General features: G+C 39.2%; 1 protein-coding gene across 4 annotated transcripts in view; it reads left to right on the top strand.

Annotated features, from left to right (window-relative positions):
* The window catches only part of PPP3CA (protein phosphatase 3 catalytic subunit alpha), a 309,049-nt gene that overhangs the window by 148,974 nt on the left and 134,523 nt on the right, over positions 1-25,552 (top strand). For 2 of the 4 annotated variants that reach the window (XM_032400899.1, XM_032400898.1), the window contains exon 2: positions 645-845. In XM_032400899.1, coding sequence (XP_032256790.1) covers positions 645-845 — 201 coding nt within the window. Of the gene's footprint in view, positions 1-644; positions 846-23,577; positions 23,840-25,552 lie in introns of those variants that run through there. The other 2 variants (XM_032400897.1, XM_032400896.1) reach the window with 2 other exon arrangements.

Here is a 25,552-nt window from a genome sequence, read left to right as displayed (position 1 = left end):
GGGGTGTGGGTGAAAGAGAGAATGGTTGGTTCTGGGGCTGAGCAGTAAGTTGCGTTTGTTATTATATCATATTCCTAAATACGTGCATCTCCTCCCTGACACCATATTGTCCTTCACTGTTCAAGATGTTCCTTTGTCACCTGCGCACACGAATCCTGATTTCCTGTTTAATATTCCGTGCATTTTTGCCTTTTTGCTCTCAGATTTCTGCTCTCTCCTTAAATAGTGAGTCAGTTTACTCAGAGGTGTGACTTTAGTTGGAGGGGCAAATCTGGTCTGGCAGATCTTCTCCCGAGTGAGTTATGGTTGGATGTACAGAAACTATTTTCTTTTGTTGAATTGAATATTGCCTAACAGAAACATCTCTCTCTCTATTTTCTTTATTAAGTTAATCAGGATCTTCTAGATGCAAGAGATAGGTACTGGGTGAATAAGAAATGTAAATTTCCTTTCAGCAAGCACATCACATCCAGAATCAAAGAAAGAAGGCAGTCTTTAATTCTTGACAGCCCTTGATTTTATTTTATGTGAGAACTTTTAAAATACTCCAATAGGTGGCTAGTAACACAGAGAGATATTTGGCAGTTATTATTGAATTTTTGTTGGATTTGGCTAATGTAATAATTTGACTTTTTCTTTTTCAGCTGTCCCATTTCCTCCAAGTCACCGGCTTACAGCAAAAGAAGTGTTTGATAATGATGGGAAACCTCGTGTGGATATCTTAAAGGCACATCTCATGAAGGAGGGCAGGCTGGAAGAGAGCGTTGCATTGAGAATAATAACAGAGGGGGCTTCAATTCTTCGACAGGAAAAAAATTTGCTGGATATTGATGCACCAGTCACAGGTAAGTCCTGAGGATGGAGACTGCCCACTTGTAGCCACACTTTGTTCTTAACATCAAATCAAAAAATCCTAGATACCAATGAGTCTTCACATACCTCTTTCATCTTACTCTTTAACTGTCCAATTTGTACACGAAGGACTAAAGCTATGATACATATATAACTATTTTTTATTTCATGTATTGAATATCTGTAAGATGGTGATGCTCTAAAAAGTATTGTACAATTCAGAGGTGATGAAGATATTCTGAAGTAATACTTTACTTTGGAGGTGATCTTGTTTGTTGGTGGAAACACTAACTGGCACAGAGGACACAAAATATTTGTTGGGACAAGTTGGACAAGGTACACCGAGACTTCCACAGTGGTTGAGTAAGTGACTGAGTTAAAGCGGTGGTTCTCAAAATGTTGTCCCCAGCCTAGCATTATCATCTCATCCCTTGGAAATGTGTTAAAATGTCAATTCTTCGGCCCCGCCATGAACGACTGAATCGTGTTCTCTGGGGTGAGGCCATTTCTGTTATCAAGTCCTCTAGGAGATTCCAAAGCACATTCAAGTTTGAGAACCACTAAAGTTTAGGGAGAGGCCAAATTTCATGCCTTCCTATAGTATTTTGTGCCTAGAAAATATCTTCACTTTGAGTTTTTTGCTGTTACCTCTTACGGGCAGATACATATTTTTGTGTAAGCGTAACTTCTCTTAGTCCATCAAAATTAAATCTTGTCCGAAAAAAATGTATGGTGTAGAGGGTCAAATATTAGAGGTTTTTGATCTATCCTTTGTAGAGTTTGCTAAACTTCTACGTTTTCACTTTTTTGAGAAGCTAAAAAACATTTGTTTTGGGGGCACCTGGGTGGCTTAGATGGTTAAGCGTCTGCCTTCAGCTCAGGTCATGATCCCAGGGTCCTGGGATCGAGCCCCACATCAGGCTCCCTGCTAGGCGGGGAGCCTGCTTCTCCCTCTGCCTCTGCCTCTCTCTCTCTCTGACTCTCATGAGTAAATAAATAAAACATTTTAACAACAACAACAAAAAAAACAAAAACAAAAAGCATTTGTTTTCTCCTTAATTATTATCATTCTGGCAAAGGAAAAAAATTAGACACAGAATATTATCCTTTTCAAAATAAAGGGGATGCCTAACGACTGAGCCACCCAGGCGCCATTTAAAAATATTTCACATATACTACTGATTGCTTCTTTCTTCCAAATCTTTATTACTTACATGATTGGCCTTCAAAGATATATTTGAGTGTTACTCTTAAGAGAAAAATAAGCTCTCTAGAATACCAGACCAGACTTTCCTTGGTCAAAATGTCCCTAATGGTTCTTATTCCAAAGAAACTGGCATTCTTAATGTTTTATTTTTGGTTGGCAATGCAATTTTTCTTGCTTGTAATTCAAAAAATGTAATGAATGTGTTTGGAGCCAGGCAGCAGGAGAAATTAGCTCCAGTGGTGTTAACTCAGTTTTGGCCAGTGGTGAGTAAATCAGGCCATGGATTCACTCTGTGTGTATCACTGTGAATCCCATTTTCCATGTGTTAAGATGGAGTCATGCCTTATTATCTCCAACTCATAGACACTGTGAAAAAATAAAGACAAAACAAATATGAACAGGCTTTACTTTCTCAGATACTAAAATCCTAAATTTGTTTAGTATCTAAATACTAGTTTGGAAGCCACCAGCAAAAAATAAAACAAAAAGCCAAACCAAATCAAAAAACTACTTCAAAAATTGGCCACAAATTCCACTTATAAATTAATGATAAAATATTAGATTTAAATGACATCTTTATCATTAAGCTTATTTGTTTTTGTTAAGAATGAATGGCTTGATATTTTGAGTTTATTTTTTATTTCACATGATAACGTGTGACTTGCAATGAAGAATTCATGTTAAGTTCACTAATGAGCCCCGTAGGTGGTAATGGAGGTGATAATTATAACTTAAAGAAACATGTAAAATAGATATTTAGGGCAATGTATTTTCTGGGATGCAGTCAGCTCTTCTGTTTGGTTAGACTCTGTCCTGAAAGGACACATAGAGAAGATTCTGGAAGAGTCAGATTTAGGATGTTTTATCCCAGAAACCTTCTGGAGTCCATGGACTAGTTGCACCCATATTCAATACAGATCACACTGGGTTCTTTCTAGTGAGATACCAGCTGACAATTTGGCAGAGTTTGGGATATAGCTGTGAAGAGACTTTGGAAATCAGGATTCAATCATGTATAGCATTCTCAGGGGGGAGAAAAACCCCAAAACCTTTCAGATAGTGACAGAAGCAGCTATGGAGACATCACAGAAAATGTAGCACTAGTGAAATATAATCCAATCAGGAAAAACTTTTCTATAGAGGAGTGTTTATATTTCATAACAAAGGCAGGATCCCAAGGAACCTCTAATAGGTTCCATTGTAGTGATCTCTTTTCCTCTTTTCTGGGAAGATATGGAATCATAGTGACAAAGGGGATAGAAAAAAATTATTTTAACATTTGGGTAAAAGGGAAAAAGAAATATAATTCACCAGAAAGCTAAATTTATAGCTTCACATCCCAACCCATGAGTTTCTGAGCAAAAGCTGAAACTTGCAGAAATGCAAAATGAAAGCAGGATACATTGATCAGAGAATATTGCAATCCCTTTTATTTCAAGATACTTCTTATAAGAATCTGAACAATGTGTATTTTTAATTTTTTTTTTGTTTTTGTTTTTTTGAGAGAGAGAGAGAGAAGAGAGAGAGAGACAGGAGGGGCAGAGAGGGAGGGAGAGGGAGAGAGAGAATCCCAAGCAGACTCCCTGCTGAGTACGGAGCCTGACAGGATGCGGGGCTCCATCTCACAACCCTGAAATCACGACCTGAGCCAAAATGAAGAGTAGTATGCTTAACCGACTGAGCCACCCAGGTGCCCCATGTATTTTTAAATTTAGAATATCTGTATATTCTATCTTTATAGATAGAATATTTTATTTTTATTTTATTTTTTTTATTTATTTATTTATTTATTTATTTATTTAATTTTATTACTGGTGCTAGGCTATGCAATAAAAGACATAGTTTACACTTAAAAATCTTCAGGATAGAGTATTCTTTATGTAGTTCAGAACTCCACACTTAGGAAACATAGAAAATTTAATTCAGTGGAGAAGGAAGAAGAGGAAGAAGAAGGTAGTAGAAGAGGAGGGGGAGAAGGAAAATAATATAGAGATATTATTTTATATAATATACAAATGATATATATATATAATATACAAATTCAAATAAGAGGTATAATATACAAATGAGAACCTGTAAAAAAGATTAAGAGGAAAGAAGCAAGGACTTTTAATGTAGTGGGAAAAACCTGAACCCTGACAACATGGTGGTATTCAAGTGGTAGTAGAAATAATCTCTCACCTGATATGTGAGATTCCTGAAAATGGTGAGGTGAGTGAGTCCTGGTAGAAAGTGACCAGTAACTTCTTATGTGGAATTCACCTTTAAGTGGAGTAGATCTGTAAACTCTCAAAATGAAACAAATGGCAAGTATTTTGTAACAAAAGCCCTCCCCCACTTTCCCTCTAGTCCTCCCCATTCCTAGTTTTTAATTCATAAAAATGTTTTGCTCACAAACAGTTAGAAAAAAGTCATGCTAACATCTGTGCCATCGTTTGCCCCTGTTTTGAGAAAAACCTAGAAATTAGTATTCTAGTTATTTGAAAACTGGACATTATTTCATTCCTTGAGCAGGTCTTTCATGTTTAAATGAACCAAGCTGCCCAAATCACCTTCCCCCACTTGAAGTGTTTATAAAGTATTGAAAGGTTTATAGTTATTTAGGATTTTCTTTACCCTTCAAATTCTGTACATTTTATTTGGGAGAAGAAGAACCGGGAAGCTGCCTAGTTCCAACCTGGCCTTTGCATGTGTCCCTCTGGAGGAGATAAAGCACTGTGTACCTTGCCGTCCGGGAGGTAGATTTAGATAAACCAGTAACCTTCTCCATGGGAGTAGAGGTGCCGATTAGCCAGGGGTCCGCGATCAAGACAAAGGAGGTATGAGGCATGTTTTGCTCTTTTCTCTAAACTAACTTGCCTGATTAGAATGGTAGCTGTTTCAGAGATTTAATATGAAGAATGTGTTTCTGTGTTGGAGGCATTTTGTCGAGGAATGTGTTTTCCTTCTTTGATTCTTTTATGAAAATTCAGTTGAATTTATCTTTGTTTACTTGTAACATACAAATGGAACATTAAAACGTGTAGCCAAATGTCAGTGGGGCCACTTGCTCTGGACTAAATATTCATGCCCACCCCCACCCCAATATTCAGATGCTGATGTACTAATCCCCAATATGATGCCATTTGGAGGCCCACCTCCAAATCGGGGAAGTAATTAGATTTAAATGAGGTCATGAGGGTGGAGTCCCCATGATGGGATTAGTGCATGTGTGAGATGAGACCTCTCTCTCTCTCCTCCACCTGAGGATACAGTAAGATGGTCTCTACAAACCAGAATAGGGTCCTCGTCAAACACTAAATCTATGCCGGCATCTTGATCTTGGACTTCCCAGCCTCCAGAACTGTGAGAAATGTTTGTCGTTAAAGGTATCCCGTCTGCAGTGTTCTGTTGAAGTAGCCCGAACCAAGATACAATTCATTTTGGGAATTCCATTTAATGCATATTTATTGAACATTTACCTTGTACTGGTGGTGTGGGTAATACATAGATGAATAAGACCTGGTCTCTGTTCTCCAACAGCTCAAAATAGGATAAGGAAAATAGATAATTTGGCTAAAGATATATCCATTAAACTATTGATTAAATTACAAGATATGATCTAGATTTATTTAAGCAAATTAAGAAGTATCCAACTGGATATAGCTAGTTTAAATTCAAAAGGTTTTTCTTTTCTTTTTTTTTTTTTTTTTAAAGATTTTATTTATTTATTTGGCAGAGAGAGACACAGTGAGAGAGGGAACACAAGCAGGGGGAGTGGGAGAGGAAGAAGCAGGCTTCCCGCCGAGCAGGGAGCCCGATGCGGGGCTCGATCCCAGGACCCTGGGACCATGACCTGAGCCGAAGGCAGACGCTTAACGACTGAGCCACCCAGGCGCCCCTCCAAAAGGTTTTTCTATCTTCTAAATGGCTAAGGTTTCCCTGACAGTGCCCACTGATTATTATATTCTATCTTTGATTGGAAGAAACCTTTAAATAGCTGCGATCCTAACTGTCTTGAGTAGGGATTGAGAACTCCTTTAGAAGGTTAGGAACTGTGGATGGTAAGCACAGGAGGTGTAGTCCTTGACCAGAATACTCAAGCTCTAGTCAGGGCGTCAGACACAAAAACAGAGAATTACTATATAATTTGTTAAGAACTGTGATAAAGATGCCTACGAACTTAGTGTGGGAACTCAGAAAAAGGAATGCAGGGAAGCCAAGAAAGTTTTGACCGATTTCATGATATTTGAACTGGATCACATCTGAGAAGTAAAATTTTACTCTGTGAAGCATATTTTGAGCAGAGACAACAGCATATCAAAGGCGCCGGTGTTTGTGTGTGTGTGTGTGTGTGTGTGTGTGTGTGAAGTGGTAAGACGTGGTTTTGGAGGTTTGCTGTGGGAAGCCAGGGTCTCAGAAGGGTGTGGGGGTGAGGGTGGGGGGAGACCGAGGTTGGAAGGTCCAGGTTGGGTATGAGTCTCTGGCAGGCAGCACTGAGACATTCCAATACTGCTCTACAAGTCTTTGAGCAGGGAGTTACATAATCACATCCCGGAAGGGATGAGTGGAATGGAGTGGGAAGGAAGTCTTGGGAGAGGCTTTGGTTAGGAACCTCTCATATTCTCCCGGAGAAGCCAAGATGATGCCTTTGGCAGGGTAGGGGATTTGGATATGCTTTTGATTACAGGTCTTTAAAGAAAATGATAGTTAATACTAATCTTAAAACATCTGATAGTTCGTACTTAAAAATCAGTATCCATTAAAGACTTCTTGAATACGGTGGGTGGTTTATGCAAGGATCCAATTTCCTACATTTGTCCTTGAAGTTTTCATACTTTCCTGTTTTCCCTTCAACTTAGCAGAGAACATTCCCCTCATTTGTAAAGCAAAGGCAGACCAGAAGCCCAGGTTTTCGAATCGCGTGATTTAGAGCTCATTTTCTGCTCTCTGGGTGGAGGGGATAGGCCAGCATTAGCTGGGCAGACTGCTAATCTCTCCAGTTTGTCTGTTTCCTGCAGGGGGGGATTTGTCCCTGGGGCAGCAAAGGATTCCCTCAGTGGCTGTGTCTGCCATTTAGCATGTCAGGCAGTTGCCAGGAGAACCCTCTGGCTTTGTTCCTGGATATGAGAGTGGACCAGTGGCCAAGTTTAAGGTCATGGCATTCCTGCCCTTACAGCAGCTGACGTCAATTAGGAGAATTCCCCATGCCTTTACTCTGGGGAGAGTTAAGTGGGGATAAGAATCCAGTGTCTTTTGAGACCAAAAAGATCAGTGTTTATTCTCCTCAAACTATCATTTGTCACTATCAAAGCCTAACGTGGCCTTAGTTTATATGGGGATAAAATATTACTTCTGGGGCATTTTGCCCACTTAGATTTCAGTGGCCAGGTCTCGAGGGCCTTCCCTTCAGCCAGAGGCCTATTTTGGTACCCAGCCCACTGCTGGCAGTTAGTGCATTTCAGCCCCGGCCTGTGGCAGGAGCACATCATTTTGAAGTCCTTATTCACCTTAATTTTGACCCTTGATTTAAAAAAAAAAAAAAAAGAAAAGAAAAATGTTGATAAAAGTTAACTGCGTGAGAGCAGACTCCTTTTCCATGAAGTGTTTACCTCTCTGGTTTTGCAAGGTTGGTTTTAGGAAAACCATCTTAAGCGGGAGAAAAGGGAGTCTCAGCAGTTTGAGTCAGTGTTTCTCAAAATTGAGCGTGGATCAGAATCACCTGAAGGACTTTATTAAAACACAGGTCGCTGAGTCCCACCTCCAGAGTTTCTGATTTAGTAGGTCTGGAGGTGGGCCTGAGAATTTGAATTTCTAACAGCTTCCCAGGTGCTGATGATACCCTTGATCTGGGACCGCACTGTGGAGACCACTGGTTTAAGTGACTGGTCTGAGGTCTCCTAGCTAGTAAGCTGAAAACCTTGTTTTTTGAACAGGCATCCATCTACATACCTCATGCTTAGCTATCATACTATATTACACACACTATTCTGCCTCTGTATAAGATTTTTTTTTTTTTAAAGATTTTATTTATTTATTTGAGAGAGAGGATGAGAGGAGAGAGAGAGCACATGAGAGTGGGGAGGGTCAGAGGGAGAAGCAGACTCCCCGCTGAGCAGGGAGCCCGATGCGGGACTCGATCCCGGGACTCCAGGATCATGACCTGAGCTGAAGGCAGTTGCTCAACCAACTGAGCCACCCAGGCGCCCCTCTGTATAAGATTTTTAAACATCAGGCATTTTCAGTTCCTTTCACTAGAATTTGTTCTCGCTCATTACTGGAAAAAAAAAAAAACATGTTAAGAATGCTATTAAAGGTTCTCAAGAAATAGAAAAAAATAAATTATTTCGGTTATTGATTATGATTGGTTATACTTTATTTTTTTTACTATTTTTTTGAGAGAGAGGGGAGTGGGAGAGAGCATGAGAGGGGAGAGGGTCGGAGGGAGAAGCAGGCTCCCCGCTGAGCAAGGAGCTGATGCGGGACTGCATCCGGGACTCAATCCAGGACTCCAGGATCGTGACCTGAGCCGAAGGCAGTTGCTTAACCAACTGAGCCACCCAGGGGCCCTGATTGGTTATATTTTAAATAAAAATATATTGCTATAATGCAAGGGGGCCAGACAGAACAATAGTGCTTAGCATATTTGGGGCACAGAGTTTATCTATACAGTTTTTTCTAAGTGAAAATCTTCATAGTACTTTTCTTTTACAAGCTCTCTGAGAGTGGACTGTATAGAAAGCTATGGCTGGGACAGTTTATAAAGGGGAAAAAAAAAGGGAAGACTGAGATCAATATTATCTGTAAGTGAATTGTTTGGTAATGAATGGAGTATTAGATTAAGAGTAGCTGAGCCGTAGTCCTTCAGTACTTGTGTGTCATGAACGAGTCAGTAATCATCTATTGACGTCAGTAAACATGTAACACCATCCAGAGGAAACATTTGACAGTCATTACACTTACATCGTAATTACCACAAACAGATATTTTGCTTTAAGATGCAGTGTACCCTGTCCTTTTCAGTTTGCCATAAATCGGTACTTTTCACAAATAGTGTTTAAGCAGCCCTGGTAAGGTGATGTCTGTAGTTGTTTTCTTCTTTCCTTTTTTTTTTTTAAGATTTTATTTATTTGTTGTCGGAGAGAGTGAGAGAGAGCGCGCGCGTGCACGCGCACACACACAAGCAGGCAGAGGGGCAGAGGGAGGGGGAGAAGCAGGCTTCCCGCTGAGCAGGGAGCCTGATTCGGGACTGGATCCCAGGATCCCGGGATCATGCCCTGAGCCGAAGGCGGACCGACTGAGCCACCCAGACATCCCATCTGTAGTTGTTTTCATAGGAAGATAAAAATCCCTAAAATTATTATCCTTAAAACCTGAAAGTTATCCCTTGGAGTGATAATATTCTGATTGGTTTGGAGAAGGTTGAAATATATTAATATATTGTAATCAATATTACCATGGCTTGAAGAGAAGTAGTGTTTCAGATAATACCGGAATTCTCCAGCTGAGGAAAGAGCATTCTTCCTGGGTATCTCCAGGGAAAAATGTAGGTGCCCTTCCTTTTGTCTAGCCGGATTATATTTGTGTTTCCAGTCTCATCTCATGTTACATTTTCTCACTGAAGTGTCCCTAATCATTTCAAACTCCATTGATTTTATTTTCTTGTGGGCCAGTAATGTTTATAGGTTTTAATGGACATTCCTAAATACTGGTCACAGACTGGTTCTGGTTTGTGACAAAGTTTTTGTTGGTCCAGACTGAAATTATCTCTTTCAATTTAGTAAGAATGTTTTCTTTTTGTATGTGAAACTATGGTGATAGTAGATGGTAATTGTTTTTTTATAGCTTTTTGGTGAACAAATTAATGGGTTATTTTGTTGCAAGGTTAATATTTAAATTCTTGTTTTTTCCCGATTACTGTTATAAACACTGTACTTTCTAACTCGTAGTTTTCACACAGTCCTATGCAGGAAGTACTGTTATCAGCTCCATTTTACAAATGAAGAAACTGAAGCTCAGTGGGGTATCGTATCTAAGTTTACCCATCTAGAAGGTGCCAGAACTGGTATTAAAGCCCAGACAGCTCAACTGCATCTATTCCCGTTTTATTTGGGTGTAGAAGTGGACTCTACAGGTCCATGGAATCATTAATTCTGCGAGTAATCATATAGCGTGGCATTTAACAATATTGTACTGATTTTTTAAAATTGTTTCATGCTGTTATCCTATTAAATGTTAACATCTGAGGATATAGATCTTGTGTTATGGTTTTGTGGATGTTCCTCTATTTCAAAATAAATTTAATGTAAATGCAGTGCTGATTTGCACATAGTAAATTATGAAAATAATATAATGGAAGCATACAGGCACCTCTAAAACAGAGTACACATCCCTGTATGTGTGTGGATGTGTCTGTTTCTGTGTGTGTCAGTGTAATCATTTAAATGAGCGTTATCTTTTTATTCTGTTCTTTTCTCCTCAATAGCTATTTGGTTTTTTGTGTCTTAAGTGGAGGACTTTAGACATACAAGATGCTGGATAAATAAAATAGATGAACTTATCAGAAGTCGCTTCTTATAGAAAAATCTGTGGTTTAATTAGTGGATCAGTAAGGGGAAAATAATATTAAATTTTGAGGCCGCTGCTTTACCACTATTTAAAATGACCATCTGGGCATAGAAAATGTATTATTTAAAATATTAAATACTTTCATGCACATATTCTTGCCAATGTTAATATATATTCCATGAGAGATGACCTTTAGGCAATTCAGTCCTGGCTTGGTTTTTGTCTGGGGGTCAGATAGCTTGTCCTTCTACTACTTTATCCAGCTCTCCACCAGCATCACTGAGTGAGCATTGTCTCATGAAATAATGTGAAAGTCCATGGAGAGGTTTGGGACATGAGTCTATCTGTTGAAGGGGTAAAACAAAAAACACAAAAAAATCACACAAAAAAACCCAAGAACTATCAAAAGTTCAATGTTCATTTTTTAATATTAAACACTGAAAATCAGGAAATGTTACACATATGTTTATTATATGTTTATTATTAAATGTTTTATATATATTTACTTATTTATTTATTCTTAGAGATATATATATATATAGCTCCAAAAGTAAATTACAAACTGGTAACAGGTCTCCCTTAAGTTGCTTTTATCATATGAAAATAACATTTCTCATAAAATGTGGTTTGTAGAAATAGGATTTTATGGATTATATGACAATAGAAAAAAACCAACAAACAAACCCCACATCCAGGGGATAATCAAATCTTTTTCAGAGATTTTCATGAAACAACACCATATTTTAACATTCTGAACAAAATTTAAATTCCTGCTATCATTTGGTCACTTTTTGACTGCAGTTTGGTGTATAAAATGCTTCCCTGTAATTAATTTCTGTTCATAGTTGATATTGTGGTCCATGTGTTGCCAGTTTTAGACATAGCAGCATTGTTTCATTCTGTACCTTAAGATATCTAAGGTTTGGACACCAAGGCTTTTGAACTTCAACTTCATGAGAGTCTTATATGTAGGCAAAAAGAAACTTGACCTCTTTTTCTCTTTCTTTAAGCTTTTCTTAATTTTTTTTTCTAATGCTGTCTCCTGAATTATTCTCTTTCTTGTTTACAGTGGACAAAGCCCTGTGAAAGAGTAAAATGCAGATTAATGGGAAGGACAACTGTAGATAAAAATTAAGGAAAGATAAATTTTTTTTTAAATTAACATATAATGTATTATTTGTTTCAGGGGTACAGGTCTGTGATTCATCAGTCTTACACAATTCACAGTGCTCACCATAGCACATACCCTCCCCAATGTCTATCACCCAGCCACCCCTTCCATCCCACCCCTCTCCATGCCAGCAACCCTCAATTTGTTTCCTGAGATTAAGAGTCTATTATGGTTTGTCTCCCTCTCTGGTTTCATCTTGTTTCATTTTTCCCTTCCTTCCGCTATGATCCTGACTTGTTTCTCAAATTCCTCGTATCAGTGAGATCATATGATACTCGAGGAAAGATAAAATTATTAACCAGACTTTCTTTTTCTGATATGGCTCCATTTGTACTTTTTTTTTTTTTTAAATAATAATTGATGTCAAGATCACTGTTTGATTTACAGTGCCTTTCTTTTCAGATTCATGTTCTTTGTTATATTCACGACAGTATTATTGTTGTGTTCGTTGGATTTTGTGATTAATGTCAGACATTTTGATATTAAAAAATTGATTTGGAATTCATGAATTTGATTCCTTTTCAGAAACGCAGTTGTTGACGTGATCTCCACCTGTGCTCTCTGATTTGAGATGCCATCTGGTGGTACGCATTCGATACACCGAGTTGTGCTTTTCACTGCTGTCAGAGTCTTTATCCTTCATTGCTTATGAAGGTGAATATTTGTTGAAATGACTTGCAAAGACATCTGTCTCCATTTCAAACAAAGGATCTTTTGTACCTTACTTTCTGTTTTCTCAAAGTAATATGCCTGTGTGCTTTGGTCTTTATTAGCATAATCTGATTCTTTCTTAAAAAAACATTGAAAATCAGGCTCTGATTTTAGGAACTTAATTGAGCTCACAGAAATTTGTAGATATTCAGCATCTCCTTTAAGATCCTAATTACATAAGTTTTTCATTTCATTTTTAAATGGTAAATCTGATTGGGCATTTGGATATCATGTGATGAATAGGAGATTACCAGAGAATCATAAACATGAAACAAATTACTCGTTTAAAATTCTCTTCCTCATGTTTTAAACATTAAAGGCCAGTTCCTTCAAAGGTGGACCTTAGCTTAATCTTTTTTTTTTTTTTCTAAAGATTTTATTTATTTATTTGACAGACAGAGACACAGCGAGAGAGGGAACACAAGCAGGGGGAGTGGGAGAGGGAGAAGCAGGCTTCCCACCGAGCAGGGAGCCTGATGCGGGGCTCGATCCCAGGACCCTGAGATCACGACCTGAGCCAAAGGCAGACGCTTAACGGCTGAGCCACCCAGGCGCCCCGACCTTAGCTTAATCTTAACGACTGCTTTCGTTGCCTTCTTCAAGAGATAACCTGGTGATACTTATTAAATATATATCAAAGCTGGGTGGAAATTTGGAAAGTTAATTGTCTGCATTATTGATATGAAATATCCATTCCACTTGAGAACCTGAACTGAGGAAATGTCAAAAAAATGAGTTTTTGTTTTGTTTCGTTTTTTTTGGCTCTTTCAAATTATTTGTGGCTGGTTAGCTTAGTTTATTGAGGGCATGGCGGCAGTGAGGCAATTTCTAGATTCTTTCCCCTCTGTGGGCTGTTCAGCATTCTCAGATTATACTCAGACTTCTGGTTCAGCCAGTTAATCTGCGGGGGCGGGGGGAGGGAAGAAAGAGAAAGAAAAGAAAAGAAAAAAAAGATGGAATGAAAAGAGGTGAGAAAAGGAAGCGTGATTTAATCTCTGCTGTGCCGGTCACCTGAGGTCCATCTAAGGACAGTGCCATTGCCTAATGACCACGTGACAATAATTTTACTTTCACCCTCTGTGGTATCAGGGTTAAAAATTATGGACTTCTAAATTCGCATTCTGGATCTGCAGTTTTCTAGCTGTGTACCATTGGGCAGCTTATTTCACCTCTGGAAACCCCAGCTTCCTGGTCTTTGAAGAGATGAGGTGTTAGTCTCATGCCTGTCACTCCCAAAACGTGAAATGCTGCAGCCATAGCACTTAGACCAGGCGCCCAGTAAAGAGTAGCTGCGTTGTTATTGCTACAACCGTTCTTGTCATGGCTGTTACTGTTGTTGCGCAGCTAATATTCCAGCCATCAGTTCTCTTCCACTCTTGGGTGATTGGAAGCCCAGAGAGCTTTTAACCGTGAATCCGGGTTTTATAGCAGACATCACACTTGTCCTTTTATGGAATAGGTCAATACTGAGAGGGCTGTGGAATGAAGGAGGGAGCAGACAGGTCCTCGTGCCGACAGCTTCCCACCGCTCATCCTTTCTAAACTGCAAATGAGTTTCAATTTTAATTAAAGAAAAATAAATTTTTTATTTGTGGACATTTTTCATGCAGATGGTACCTCAGAAAGAGGTTGTGATTTCAAACCTCACCCTGGGCGTAGAAAGTAATAAAAATAAATAAATAAATAAACTTTATTTAAAAAAAAGAGGGAATGAAAAAAATTAAAATTTCACATGCCTGTGAAATGTGAGCTATTAAGTTATCTTTTAAAATTGGAAGTAATTCAAATATGGGAGGGTGGGTCTTGCTCAGGGCGTCCTGCGTCAAGTGATAATTCTCCGTATTTGACAGCTGAATATCATTCTGATGCAAACACATTTTCATTTCAGATTTGAGTGATTGACTTTTTAAATAATAATTCATGCAACTACCAATGAAGTGTACATTATCTAGATTTTTTTTTTTTTACATTATCTGGATTTTACATTTCCCATGTAATATGCAACTGTAGATTGCTCTCTGACGTTTAAATCAGATAAATGTGACTGAGATTTCCAGTGATTTTTTGTTTGTTTGTTTGTTTTTTGTTTGTTTTCTTCCATCGGCCACCCTAGGGCCAAAAATCAATAATAAATGGTATTTGTCTTATGTGTATGTGTAAGTCATTGTATGCTACACATAAGACAAATACCATACATTGACACATTAAGATGATTCAAATATTTTTAAGGTTTTCATTTATTGAACATTTACGCTGGTACAAACACTGTGCTAAATACATACATACAATGGTGTCGAATTTCAAGCATCAAGTTGCAAATCCTAGAATGGTTTAGAAAGTCTTGAGTGTTCGTTGTCCATAAATGTCTTCAGTCTCATCTAATACCTGTTTCCCTCATTATCTCTATTTCCTGTGACCTGTCTACAAAGGCATTCTTTCACTTCAGCTCTTTTCAGGTCCTTGAACGTACCACCTTCCCTTTCAATAAGAGACTTAGCACATGCTGTTCCTTCTTTCTAGAATTTCCCTCACCCCATACACACATCCAATAATCTTGAATAGTCAGATTTCAGCTTAAACGTCACTTTGTTAGTCTTCAGGGAAGCCTTCCCTGACTAGCCCCTACAGTACCATGTACTATTTCTTCAAAATATTTATCATAGTAATAATATTATGTTATTTGTGTGACCATTCTATTGAGCTTTCTCTTCCTCACTAGACTATCAATTTCATGAGGGCTGACCCCTTGTCTACTTTTGCCCACCATTTTATCCTTTTCATGTAGCATAGTGACTGCCTCATGGTAGACATTCATTAATATTTGTTAAATGAAGTGATGCATGCATAACCTCAATTTATAAAGTTTATAATATTCCTTATGACCACACATACCATGTGTTGATACCATGTGTCAGAGAGAACCAGAGCCAGACATCAGTTAAAGTGGTAAAAAAAATAAAAAAATAAAAACAGATTTAATTCCTAAACTATTGCAAAGGGGAAAAGAGACCAGTAGAGAGCTGAGCTCAGTTCAGAATACAAGGACAAGTGGGAATTGATAGCCAAAGAGCGGGGCAAGGAGATTTGTGGATGGAAAATTACTAAGAGAAGATATCAAGGGTACGGAGATTCTTGCTAAAGGCAGACCAGGGTGATCAGATATCAAGGATAGGGGATTCTTGCCACCACTGAACAGGCAAGCTAAAGACAGGGTCCAAAGGATGAGGCCTGGAGGAAAAGAAGGCTCAGAGGAGCCTGTCTAAAGTTTGGTCAGAGAGAGAATCTTTGTGAGTGCCTCCTCTTGTTCAAGGAGAGAAGACACATTCTTTTTCCCTCTCAACAACATAAGTCCATTTTTCATTCGGTCACTAAGGACTGAATGTTCATCAGGGACCAGCTGAATCATCTGTTGAGACTTGGTGACAATTGCTCTGCTTTGTTAACCTGGAGACATTTAGTAAGAGAGATACCTATGAACATAAACAGAAAGGCAGAGATTAGAGGCCGAATCAATCTATATGCCCAATATCATAGGCCTTCATGGGTCTACCAGAAGTCCTAGAACCTGTCATCTTTCCTCAGTGGTGTCAGCGCCGTGGCAGCAATGCAAGGAATTTCTTCATTTGTCTCTGGCACCTTCCTGATTGTGACAAAGACATGAGTTAGATTAGTGCGACAAAAGTGCAGCAGTCAGTTCGACTCCATATCCAGAGTGATACAGTCATTGAGGACAGTGTACTGGGTTTCTCGTAATTAGCAAGTCATAGATTCAAGGCCAGTAGTGATGTTGTCCAAGAACATGGCGAACTGCTTCAACAATGAATACGACTCTGTTATTGAATCAAACTTCTTCAAACAGGTGATGAATTCTTTCAACCAGGCGATGAATTCTATCCAAAAGGTGACAAACCTTTCCCCAAAAGTAATGAGGTTGTGGATGGAACTTAGGCCCAATTCTGTAGCTGTATTTTCTAAATCATCTCTACAGGAATTGAGATCACCTACAAGGGAACCTATGATGTCCTGGGCACCTCTTTGGTTGCTACAGTGAGAGAGAGGAGAACTGAAAGAAGTGGGTCCTTATTTTAGAGATAGTTCAAGAAAGGAAGAAAATTGTGGAGGATTAGGTATAATGAAGAGATTGGGAAAACTGGCAGGTTAGCAAGATCTGGTCCAGTCGGCTGGTGGCAGCCAATAGTCTTGGCTTCCACCGACAGAGTTAAGAATCATGAGGAGCTAGTCAGGAGTCATAGAAATAATTATCTCTTAGCTGAGGGTGACTAGAGAATGCAGATTTTGGGGGTGGGGAAAAGATTTGTCAGAGATAGTTCATGTGTAGTTGGGTTGGACCTGAGGAATCAGGCCAGGAAGGCTAATGGGGACCTTTCCATTGAGATGAAGAATGTCAGAGGGACCAGTCTCAGCTTGGGAGCCTTATGTTGCATTTAGTGATGGCTAGGTAAGTGTAATGACAAATGCCCATTTCAAGAAAGGGACTGGTTGTAAAATTAGGATGGAAATAGCCATGACCCTTGCAAAGATACACTGGAATAGGTTTGAGGGTTGACTCATGATGGGTAATTGTCCAGTTTAGAATGATGGAGGGAATGGGAAGAAGTGTTATAGCAGAGCAAGCATTATGATTGATGAAAGGAATCTGGGAAGAGTCAGATGTGCCCACTGGAAAGGGAGCAGCGTACTAACAGTCTGTCCAGTGGAGGTCAATAGACAGTGTGACTGTATTTGTCTGGTAGAATGAATTATTTTAAGGGTCAGTTAATGATCATGATTTTAAATACATTTTTAAAAATGTAAACATTAGCTTTCTTTTCAACCAGATTTTGATTTTCTGTTTAAGTAAGACTTAATGCGAAAGCTGTTAAATCTTCACCATACTACTGGCAAAAAATAAAACTTGAACATTTGTGTAGAAAGTAAAACTGAAATGGAGCATGGATGTGCTCACCTTTGTGTTCCAGGTTTGGTTTTTTTCCCCAGTAACCTCTACATGGTGTATGTAATGGGAGTGCTGTCAGGATGGGGCTCTGCCGCCTAGTGGCAAGATCATTGGCTTTGGAATCAGACAGACATAGGTTTTAATCCTGCTGCTGACAAGTTACCTCTTACATCTCTCTCCTTTTACTCATCTTGCAGATGATCAAAATAATTTTTACCTTACACTGCTATGAAACTTGAGGTAACGTAAGAAAAGTTCCTCACACAATACCTGAGGTGTGGTAGGATCTCGGTGAATGAAAGTTATCGTTCATTACCATTAACATTGATGCATACACACTCAGACTCCCAAACCTTCAAACGTGGGGTGCCTGGGTGGCTCAGTTGGTTGAGCATCTGCCTTCGGCTCAGGTCATGATCTCCAGGTCCTAGGATGGAGCCGGGAGTCAGGCTCCCTGCTCAGCAGGGAGTCTGTTTCTCCCTCTCCCTCTGCCTCTCCCCCTGCTTGTTCTCTCTCTCTCAAATGAATAAATAAAATCTTAAAAAAAAAAATAAAGAAACATCAAACATTTGCTGATTTATTCAGTGCTAAATTCCTATTTGCCCTTTTGGTACGAATCAGAATTCATCAAAATAATTCATGATTGAAAATTCAAAAATTCCACTCAGAGAATTTATATAAACTGTTTCCTTGTTTTGTTTGGTGTGCTTTCTTATTCCCTGCTTTCTCCTTTTCGTCTGACTCACAGATGAGTTACTTGACGTTTGTTTTGGTTCCGAGTGGAAGGATAGTTGTTTTGTTTAGGATCTTCTTGTCATTATTATACTGAAAGAATACCTTTTTTCTGAGCGTAACAGGAAAAGGAAGATAAAAATAATGATACCAATGAAAACGATTGTCCAGAAGCGGTGAGAAAGAGTACACATTGTGAATCAGGAATCCAGGGAGGTGGTGCCCGTCAGACAACAATTTCTTCCTGCGATTCATGAGGTTATTCGCCATGATCTCAAAGCCCCTTTTAGTGTTGATTCTATGAGTGTATTTCTTACTTCAAGTACATGTTACAGGACTTCAAAGTGAATATCTTGATTAGATACTTCATTAACCTTATCAGGACTTCCTCCTGCCACCCTTTCAAAACATCTCTGTGTCAAAGCAACAGATAACCTCAGCTTTTGTTACTGTGTGATCTTGCTTCCCACCATATGATGGTTTCCTGACCATTTCAGAACCACTGGTTTTATTTTTGTGAGTTCTTCAATATCCAGAATGACTTCTGTCATTAGCAACATCATCTGTGTTATAGCTGAAGCTTCCCTGCCCTTCCCCACGTGACATTTCTTTTTTCTTTAAAACATAGAAGGGTTCCTTCACCAAAATACTTTCTCTTCTTTAAGTATATGCTCTTTATGCTTTTCTAATATAAGTAACAAGTAAATCGGCTGCTTTTTAATTTGAATGATTTTTGGTAGCTGTATTAAAAAAAGCATCGTGAAAAGGGAAGGGATTTGTGAATTTTAAGTAATATATTCTGATATATCACCATGACATAATGAGAAATATATATTTGGTTCCCACCCCCAGTTTCTGACACAGAGCTCCTAAAACCCATGTAACTTCCTGAGTCATGGGAGTTACAGGAGTATCTCACGCAGCCCTGCTAAATACCTTGGAGTTTCCTGGGTGATAGGAGCATCTTTTGTTCTAATGAGGCAACTCTGAGTGGGCTCTTGGACGGCTTCAGGGTGGGTGTGGGTCACCAGAAAGACCAAGCTATGATTAGAAGCTTGGAACTTTCAGCTCAACCCCCATCTTCTAGGGAGGGGAGAGGGACAGGAGATTGAGTTAATAATCTATCATGTCTGTGTGATGAAGCATCCATAAAAATGTCTACATTATGGGGTTTGGAGAGCTTCTGGGCTTGTGGACACAAGCACATGCCAAGAGGGCAGTGCACCGCAACTCTACAAGAACAGAAGCTCCTGCACTTGGGATCCTTCCTTACCTTGTCACATGCCTCTTCCTCTGGCTGTTCATCTGTATCCTTTATAATATTCATTCTGATAAACCAGTAAATATAAGTAAATGTTTCTCTGAGTCTGTGCCCAGCAAATTATTGAGTGAGGTGGGAGGAAGGGTGTTGTGGGAACTCCCAACTTTGTAACCAAGTGTGGCAAAAATGTGGGACCCTGGGGTTGGAAATTGGTTGGTGTGGAGGAAAAGCCCAATGCATATGGTGCCAGAAGTTATGTAAGTAGAGAAACAGTGCTCCTTTAATCATATAGCTACTGATGTTTTTTTGGATGTTGACCTCTCTTGCTGCATTTTGTTGTTATTTATTTATTTTTTTAAAGGTGGAGGGATTTTTATAGTGGTTGTATATTTTAAAAGTAATAACTTAATGAACACTTTCTTTATTCCTCTAAGGGTTAAAAATTTGCTCATATATCTGATTGCTGGCCATATCAATCCCTATTATTAAATTCTTGACTTTGAAAAAATATGTGAATTTTTTTTCCCTGTGATTATTTACCTGCTGTGAACAGTCATCTTAATTTTGTTTTTGGAAGAGATTTAGAGATCACTTCAGCTACCAGCCTCATGGATCAGGAAACCGAAGGGCACTGGTCTGGCAAGGTCACTTCCTGCTTGTTAGTGCTGAGGCAGGCCCAGAACCCCTGTCCCCTCCTCAATGTCCCACTGCCCTTCTTTGTTCTGTCACCTGTTTGCTTCTGAAGAACGATGGAGAACGTTGGTAGTTTTACTTCTGCAGCATGTTCAGTGCTACTTTTGCCCTTCAATTTCTGTTGTCTTTATTAGAATTGGATGTACATTTATATACATTTAGTGTATTTTAACAGTTGTTCTTAGTGGTAGATTTGAGTTTTTCTACTCTTTCCTAGCCTGTAGATCACATATTAACTCACTTTTCCCTACTAACCTTTAAATAGAGTAAGCCCTTAATGTCCTTCTCATTTTGTCCTTGACCTGGATCTTTCTTCTGCTTCATACATCATGGTTGGCAGCATGGCACAGGTAATGACCTGCCAGGCGTGATGTTTGTCCATTCCATGACTATCCTTATTTAACTGCTGGAAATGTTTCCCTCATCTTCCCCCATGATTACCTTTAAATGTCTTCAGACTTGAGAAAGTTGGGTTTTGTGGAGACCGCATAATGCTAGTGGGAGTCTACCACAGATCTCCATTCTCTGTTTCCTGTGGAAAATGGAAAAAATAGAATGTTTTAGTTTCCCAAACTTACTGCACGGTGTGGTAGAATCAACCTCATTCATTCTATTTGTGCCTAAAGAGCAAACAACATTTTGCCCCTCTCCTGCTGAGGTTTCTTCCTGGCCAGCTCTGGCAATTTGAAAATAGAAAGTAGAAAGTGTTTCATACACCAATGACCATTACTTCCCAGTTTCTTCCTTCTCATCTAGCTTTCGGCGCAGACTCAGGCATATGCATCTTTTAGTATTGTGTACAGCTGCGGAATCATAAAGTACTCGATGTGTGCATGCCATAGACAGCTTGAACAACTTTTGGGCTCCTCCAATACTCCTTCTTTAGCAAACATGCAAATAGAATTGTAAAAAAGTACTAAATCTGGAGGGAACATTAGGGATAAAAACAACTCAAATAGTATAGTGGGAAGAATGGTGGACTGCTCGGTAATCAGCTGGGATAACCTTGGAGCCAGGTGCCTCACCCCTGTGCGTCAGTTTTCTCTTGAGAAAAGGAGCCAGACGGCAAGGTGCAAGAATTACCTGGACATCGCTTCTTTTATTCACTGAAAATTAGTTGTTACGGTTTCCTAGGAGTCTGCCACAGACGGGCTCCTAAATCCCAATTTTAGCTATCACTTTGAGGGCTCCCTTTATTTCTCAGAAGGAAGGCTTTCCTCCTCTGTAGGCCCCTGCTGATTTGCGCAGCTTCGAAAACAAGGGTAGCCTTAGACCAGCTTCTTCTCAGAATTCTTTATTTCCTGTGTTCAGGCTGTGTTTTAATCTTCGCTTCCAGGGCATTCCCAATTTCCGTTTCTTCCATCGTTGTGGATTTCTTAGATCTTTTTCATGTCTCCCAATATCTTCCAGGGCTTTAAATCTGCCCTAGCCCTCCACTCCCATTTCACAAGTAACACCCCTTCTCAGGCCGTAGGGTGCAACTGCGTCACCTCCAGGCCCTGTCACCTCTCAGCTCTGTGGCTGGCCATTCCGGTTTTGTACACTCTCTGTGCTTCAGTGTGGAGCTCACAGAATTGTTATGGGGATTAAGTGAATTAGAATCTGTAAAGATCTTCAAGCACAGCGGGGCACGTAGTAAGTGCTATGTGATTACCGGCTATCTTAATGTGACTGCAGGCGATGTTCCCTCCCCCCACCCCACTATTCTTCTTGGCCCACTGAGGGTCTCCTCTCCCTAGACTTAGAATGCTTGTCTGTTGATGTTATTTTAGATCAAGAAGTAGACATTAGCTGGCGCCCATCGGCTTCCCTTACATACTTCAAATTATGTCTAAGCTCATAGTTAAATTTGAGCACGCAGACTTTATGTTCGTCCTAAAAGTCATTCTTACAATACTTAGGGTTTTCACATGTTGTTGGAAGGAAATGCTGTACTTAATTCAAGAAAATGCTTTAGAAAAGATTTAAGCCAGATTACCAGAATACATAAATACCAAAGGATATTTAAGTTTTCTTTTTAGAAAATCAAACACACCTAAAGACTTGACTCTTCGGTGATTTATTCCCCAACCCTAACTAATTTTGTGTTATTTTAGTGGAAAAAGTTAATCCACCAGATAGTTTGGTTGCTTCACTTTCTTAAAAAGAAATCTTTTCAGGTTCATATTTTAAAAGAGTTAATATTAAACAAGTCATGCTGAAAGAAGCCAACCTTATTGCTGAAAACGTATTTAATAGAGTCATAAAATATCAGAAAAGCTTAAAAACTTAGAGATCATTCAATTCAGCGATTTCCAAACTGTTTAACGACCCAAGTCTTTTTTAATGAACTCTTGTACAAAACTTAAAATATAAAACCGAGAGGCCCTGGTTAACAAAAAGATGATTACCTCCCTTCCTTGTGACCAGACAAAGACCATACAGAAACAGAGTTGAGAAATGCCAGCTCAGCTAAACTTCTCCTTCAGCCCTGGAAGAAACTGAGGCTGAAAGAGGTTTGTCCCATTACAAGGACATTCAGCTATTAACAGATGAACTGGAGGTAGAAGTCAGTGGCCTTAACTCCTATATAAGCATAATTTCCCTACTTCATTTCATTTCTATCCTATGAAATTATTGTTACAGTTATTTATAGTATTTTGGAGTATTATGTTTGGGATATGTTTTACAGCTGCGACGTTGGGGTTGGATTGGTTTAGGTTCAAATTCTGGATCTGCCCATGTTGTCACTTAAATAACTTAAAGTCTCAGCACCTTATCTTACAGATAAGATTTTCTTTCTCTGAAGGAGGAGTGATACTAATGGTGTATACCTCCCTGGGTTTTTGTAATGCTATCACATAAATAAATGTTATCTTATTATTAGCATTGATGTGGTTGTTGTTCATATTACTATATTCAGTTAGCTAATTAATAAACCAGAAATTACTTTGGAAAATTAAAATTAAGCTTAATTAAATTAAGTTAAATTAAATTGGATAAAAATCCTCTTCAAACTGTTACTTAAAACTTACGCTTATAGAAGGTTGTCATCTTCATATGTTATCTATAACTGTATCTGTATCTATATTGGTATCCTATCTGTATCTGTATCTCTATAAATTCTGACATCACTGCCTTTCCTGGTGCATAAGAATAAGTGTGTGGTGTAAATATAACAATGTTGTTTTTCAGCTGTTGATAAAAATGTAGACTGTTGAAGCTGTATATAACTGTGGAAATCACTTAGTGTTTCATTTTACTGTTGCAAAAAATAAGCCCGCTAAAATTTGGATTTTTTCCCTTAGCACATCGGGTTTGCAAAAGCTTATACATCCAAGCACTGCCTTCTCCCTCCTACCACAGGCTAAATAAACACTCTGCCCACCACACATCCATGTATTACTCATTGCGATGTAATTGGGCCTATGGGACATTTTTCACATAACACCTACCATCACCCCACTGCCCCCTGCAAAAAAAACACAAAAAACAAAACACCCAACAGAGAAAAGTTCAGTTCCTTTAATCCCGAAAAGCCACTGTCAGGGCCCAGGATCCATCCTCAACATCTCAGCCACGTTCTTGTGCTGGCCTGCTGGCTCTGCTCCTATACTAAGGAGGCAGACATGGTGGTGGAGGGGAGTCTGAGCCGGAAAGTGCGTGTATGGAGCTCAGGGTGTACATGGATTAATCACAGATCTGGGAATGCTGATTTTAAATGTCCAGGTAAGGATGCCCCAGCACAAAGAAATCTAATGTGTAGCTAGCTATGTAGCAAATTGATTTCCTTCATCTGAATGGTGATAATAAAACAGTTCTGCGATTTCGTAAACCTTTTTTATAGGCTCGTTATGAAATGGATTAAAGTGATGCCATGGTTTTTACAAAGAAGGAGAACTTAGAGATGTATGTTTAACATGTCTCATGGGAATGAGAAAGTAAATGAATTCCTGGTGTAAGTTAGAGTCTGTCCTGGTTTAAAGATTGCTCCCCTTTGCATTAGTGAACTAGGTGATTTCACAGAAGTGGGTCCAAGCCTCCTAAGATTCACTGTGGAAGGGGTCACATGGCTTAGAAAGAATCTGAAACGGTGAAGGGAGATGGCCCCTTTAAAGATTTTAAAGGGAAGGGGAAGTGGGAATAACACTGTAGGGCTGTTTAGTCACCCGGGAACTGGGATGAACAGTGTGTTAGTCACAGTGCTAGGCACTCTTACACGTGTTTTCATATTTAAGGCCTTTAACGGCACTGCAATTTAACAATAAATTTAGTACCAACTCCAGAGCAGGCACTGTTTTAAGTGTTTGGAACCTGTGAATAAAAGGCAAGATCAGTATATACCTCTCTTTATAAATGAGAGAGCCAAAGCTCAAGGGTGCTAAGCATCTTGCCTCACGCCACAGATAGGAGTGTCAGAAATGGGATTTGAACACACGTCTCTGAGTCCATGGTTCAGGTTTGGGAAATACAGCATGAATGACCAGGCACGCTCTCGTTGAGTGCTTTTGCCTCCAAAATACAGCTGATAAAACCTCTGCCGCCTAGCTCCTGGGTTTATTGTGAGAATCAAGTAGTCTTCTGGATGTGGTGGGTTTTACTCTCTCCCTGCTTGTCTCCCGCTGTTCTCTTCTGATACTTGGGTAGAGCATTATTAATATTCTGAGTTAAGTCTGTGTGCAAGTATGACTCCTCCAGTGGAAAATGCACATCTGTCATTCTTTCATGCAGTCAGTCGGTCAACAGGTATTTATGGAGTGCTGCCGTGCATCAGGCACTATGCTAAATATGGGGGTGCCATGGTAAATGAGAGACATGTTTATTTTCATGTGATCCTTATATCCTAGCAGAGATGGGTATTACAGAAATTATACAGATGTTTATATTTGTGCTAAAGTTACGGAGGAAAAAGAGAGACGCATCTGTCCTCTTAAACCTGCACCTAATTCATTTACTAAACGAATTAGTAAATAGATGAATAGTTAGAATAAATTAGAATAGTTAGAATAGTTAGAATAAATTCCACAGAGTGGCAACTGAGCACAGGCACTTTGTGCCATCATGCCGGGGTTCAGAACCCAGTCCTGCTGCTTACAGAGCTTTGGGACCTTATCCAAGTTACTCAGCCTCCCCATGTTCCAGGTCCCTGCAGAATAGAAATAATCATAGTTATTGTAAGGGCTGAATGAAGGAATATCAAGAAATAATTTCGAAGTGCGCAAGACAGACAGTAAGTGCAAAGCTTTAGCTATCATTATTATTATTACTACTATTATCATGTCGTAGAACTTTTCAGGAAATTCTTTTATCCATAGCGTTCACTTCTGCCTTTAACCTTCTAAGAGTTTGTTAAAAGGATTGTTATATAGTTGGCATCAGAACCAACTGTAAGGCTTTAAAGAATACACATATTCAGCCCTGTTGTAGGATATTCTTATTCAG

Source organism: Phoca vitulina, unplaced genomic scaffold, assembly GCF_004348235.1.
Source record: "Phoca vitulina isolate PV1807 unplaced genomic scaffold, GSC_HSeal_1.0 scaffold3, whole genome shotgun sequence".
Classification (NCBI taxonomy): Eukaryota; Metazoa; Chordata; class Mammalia; order Carnivora; family Phocidae; genus Phoca; species Phoca vitulina.
The sequence above is the reverse complement of the archived record's forward strand: the minus strand, read 5'-3'. Positions and strand labels throughout refer to the sequence as shown.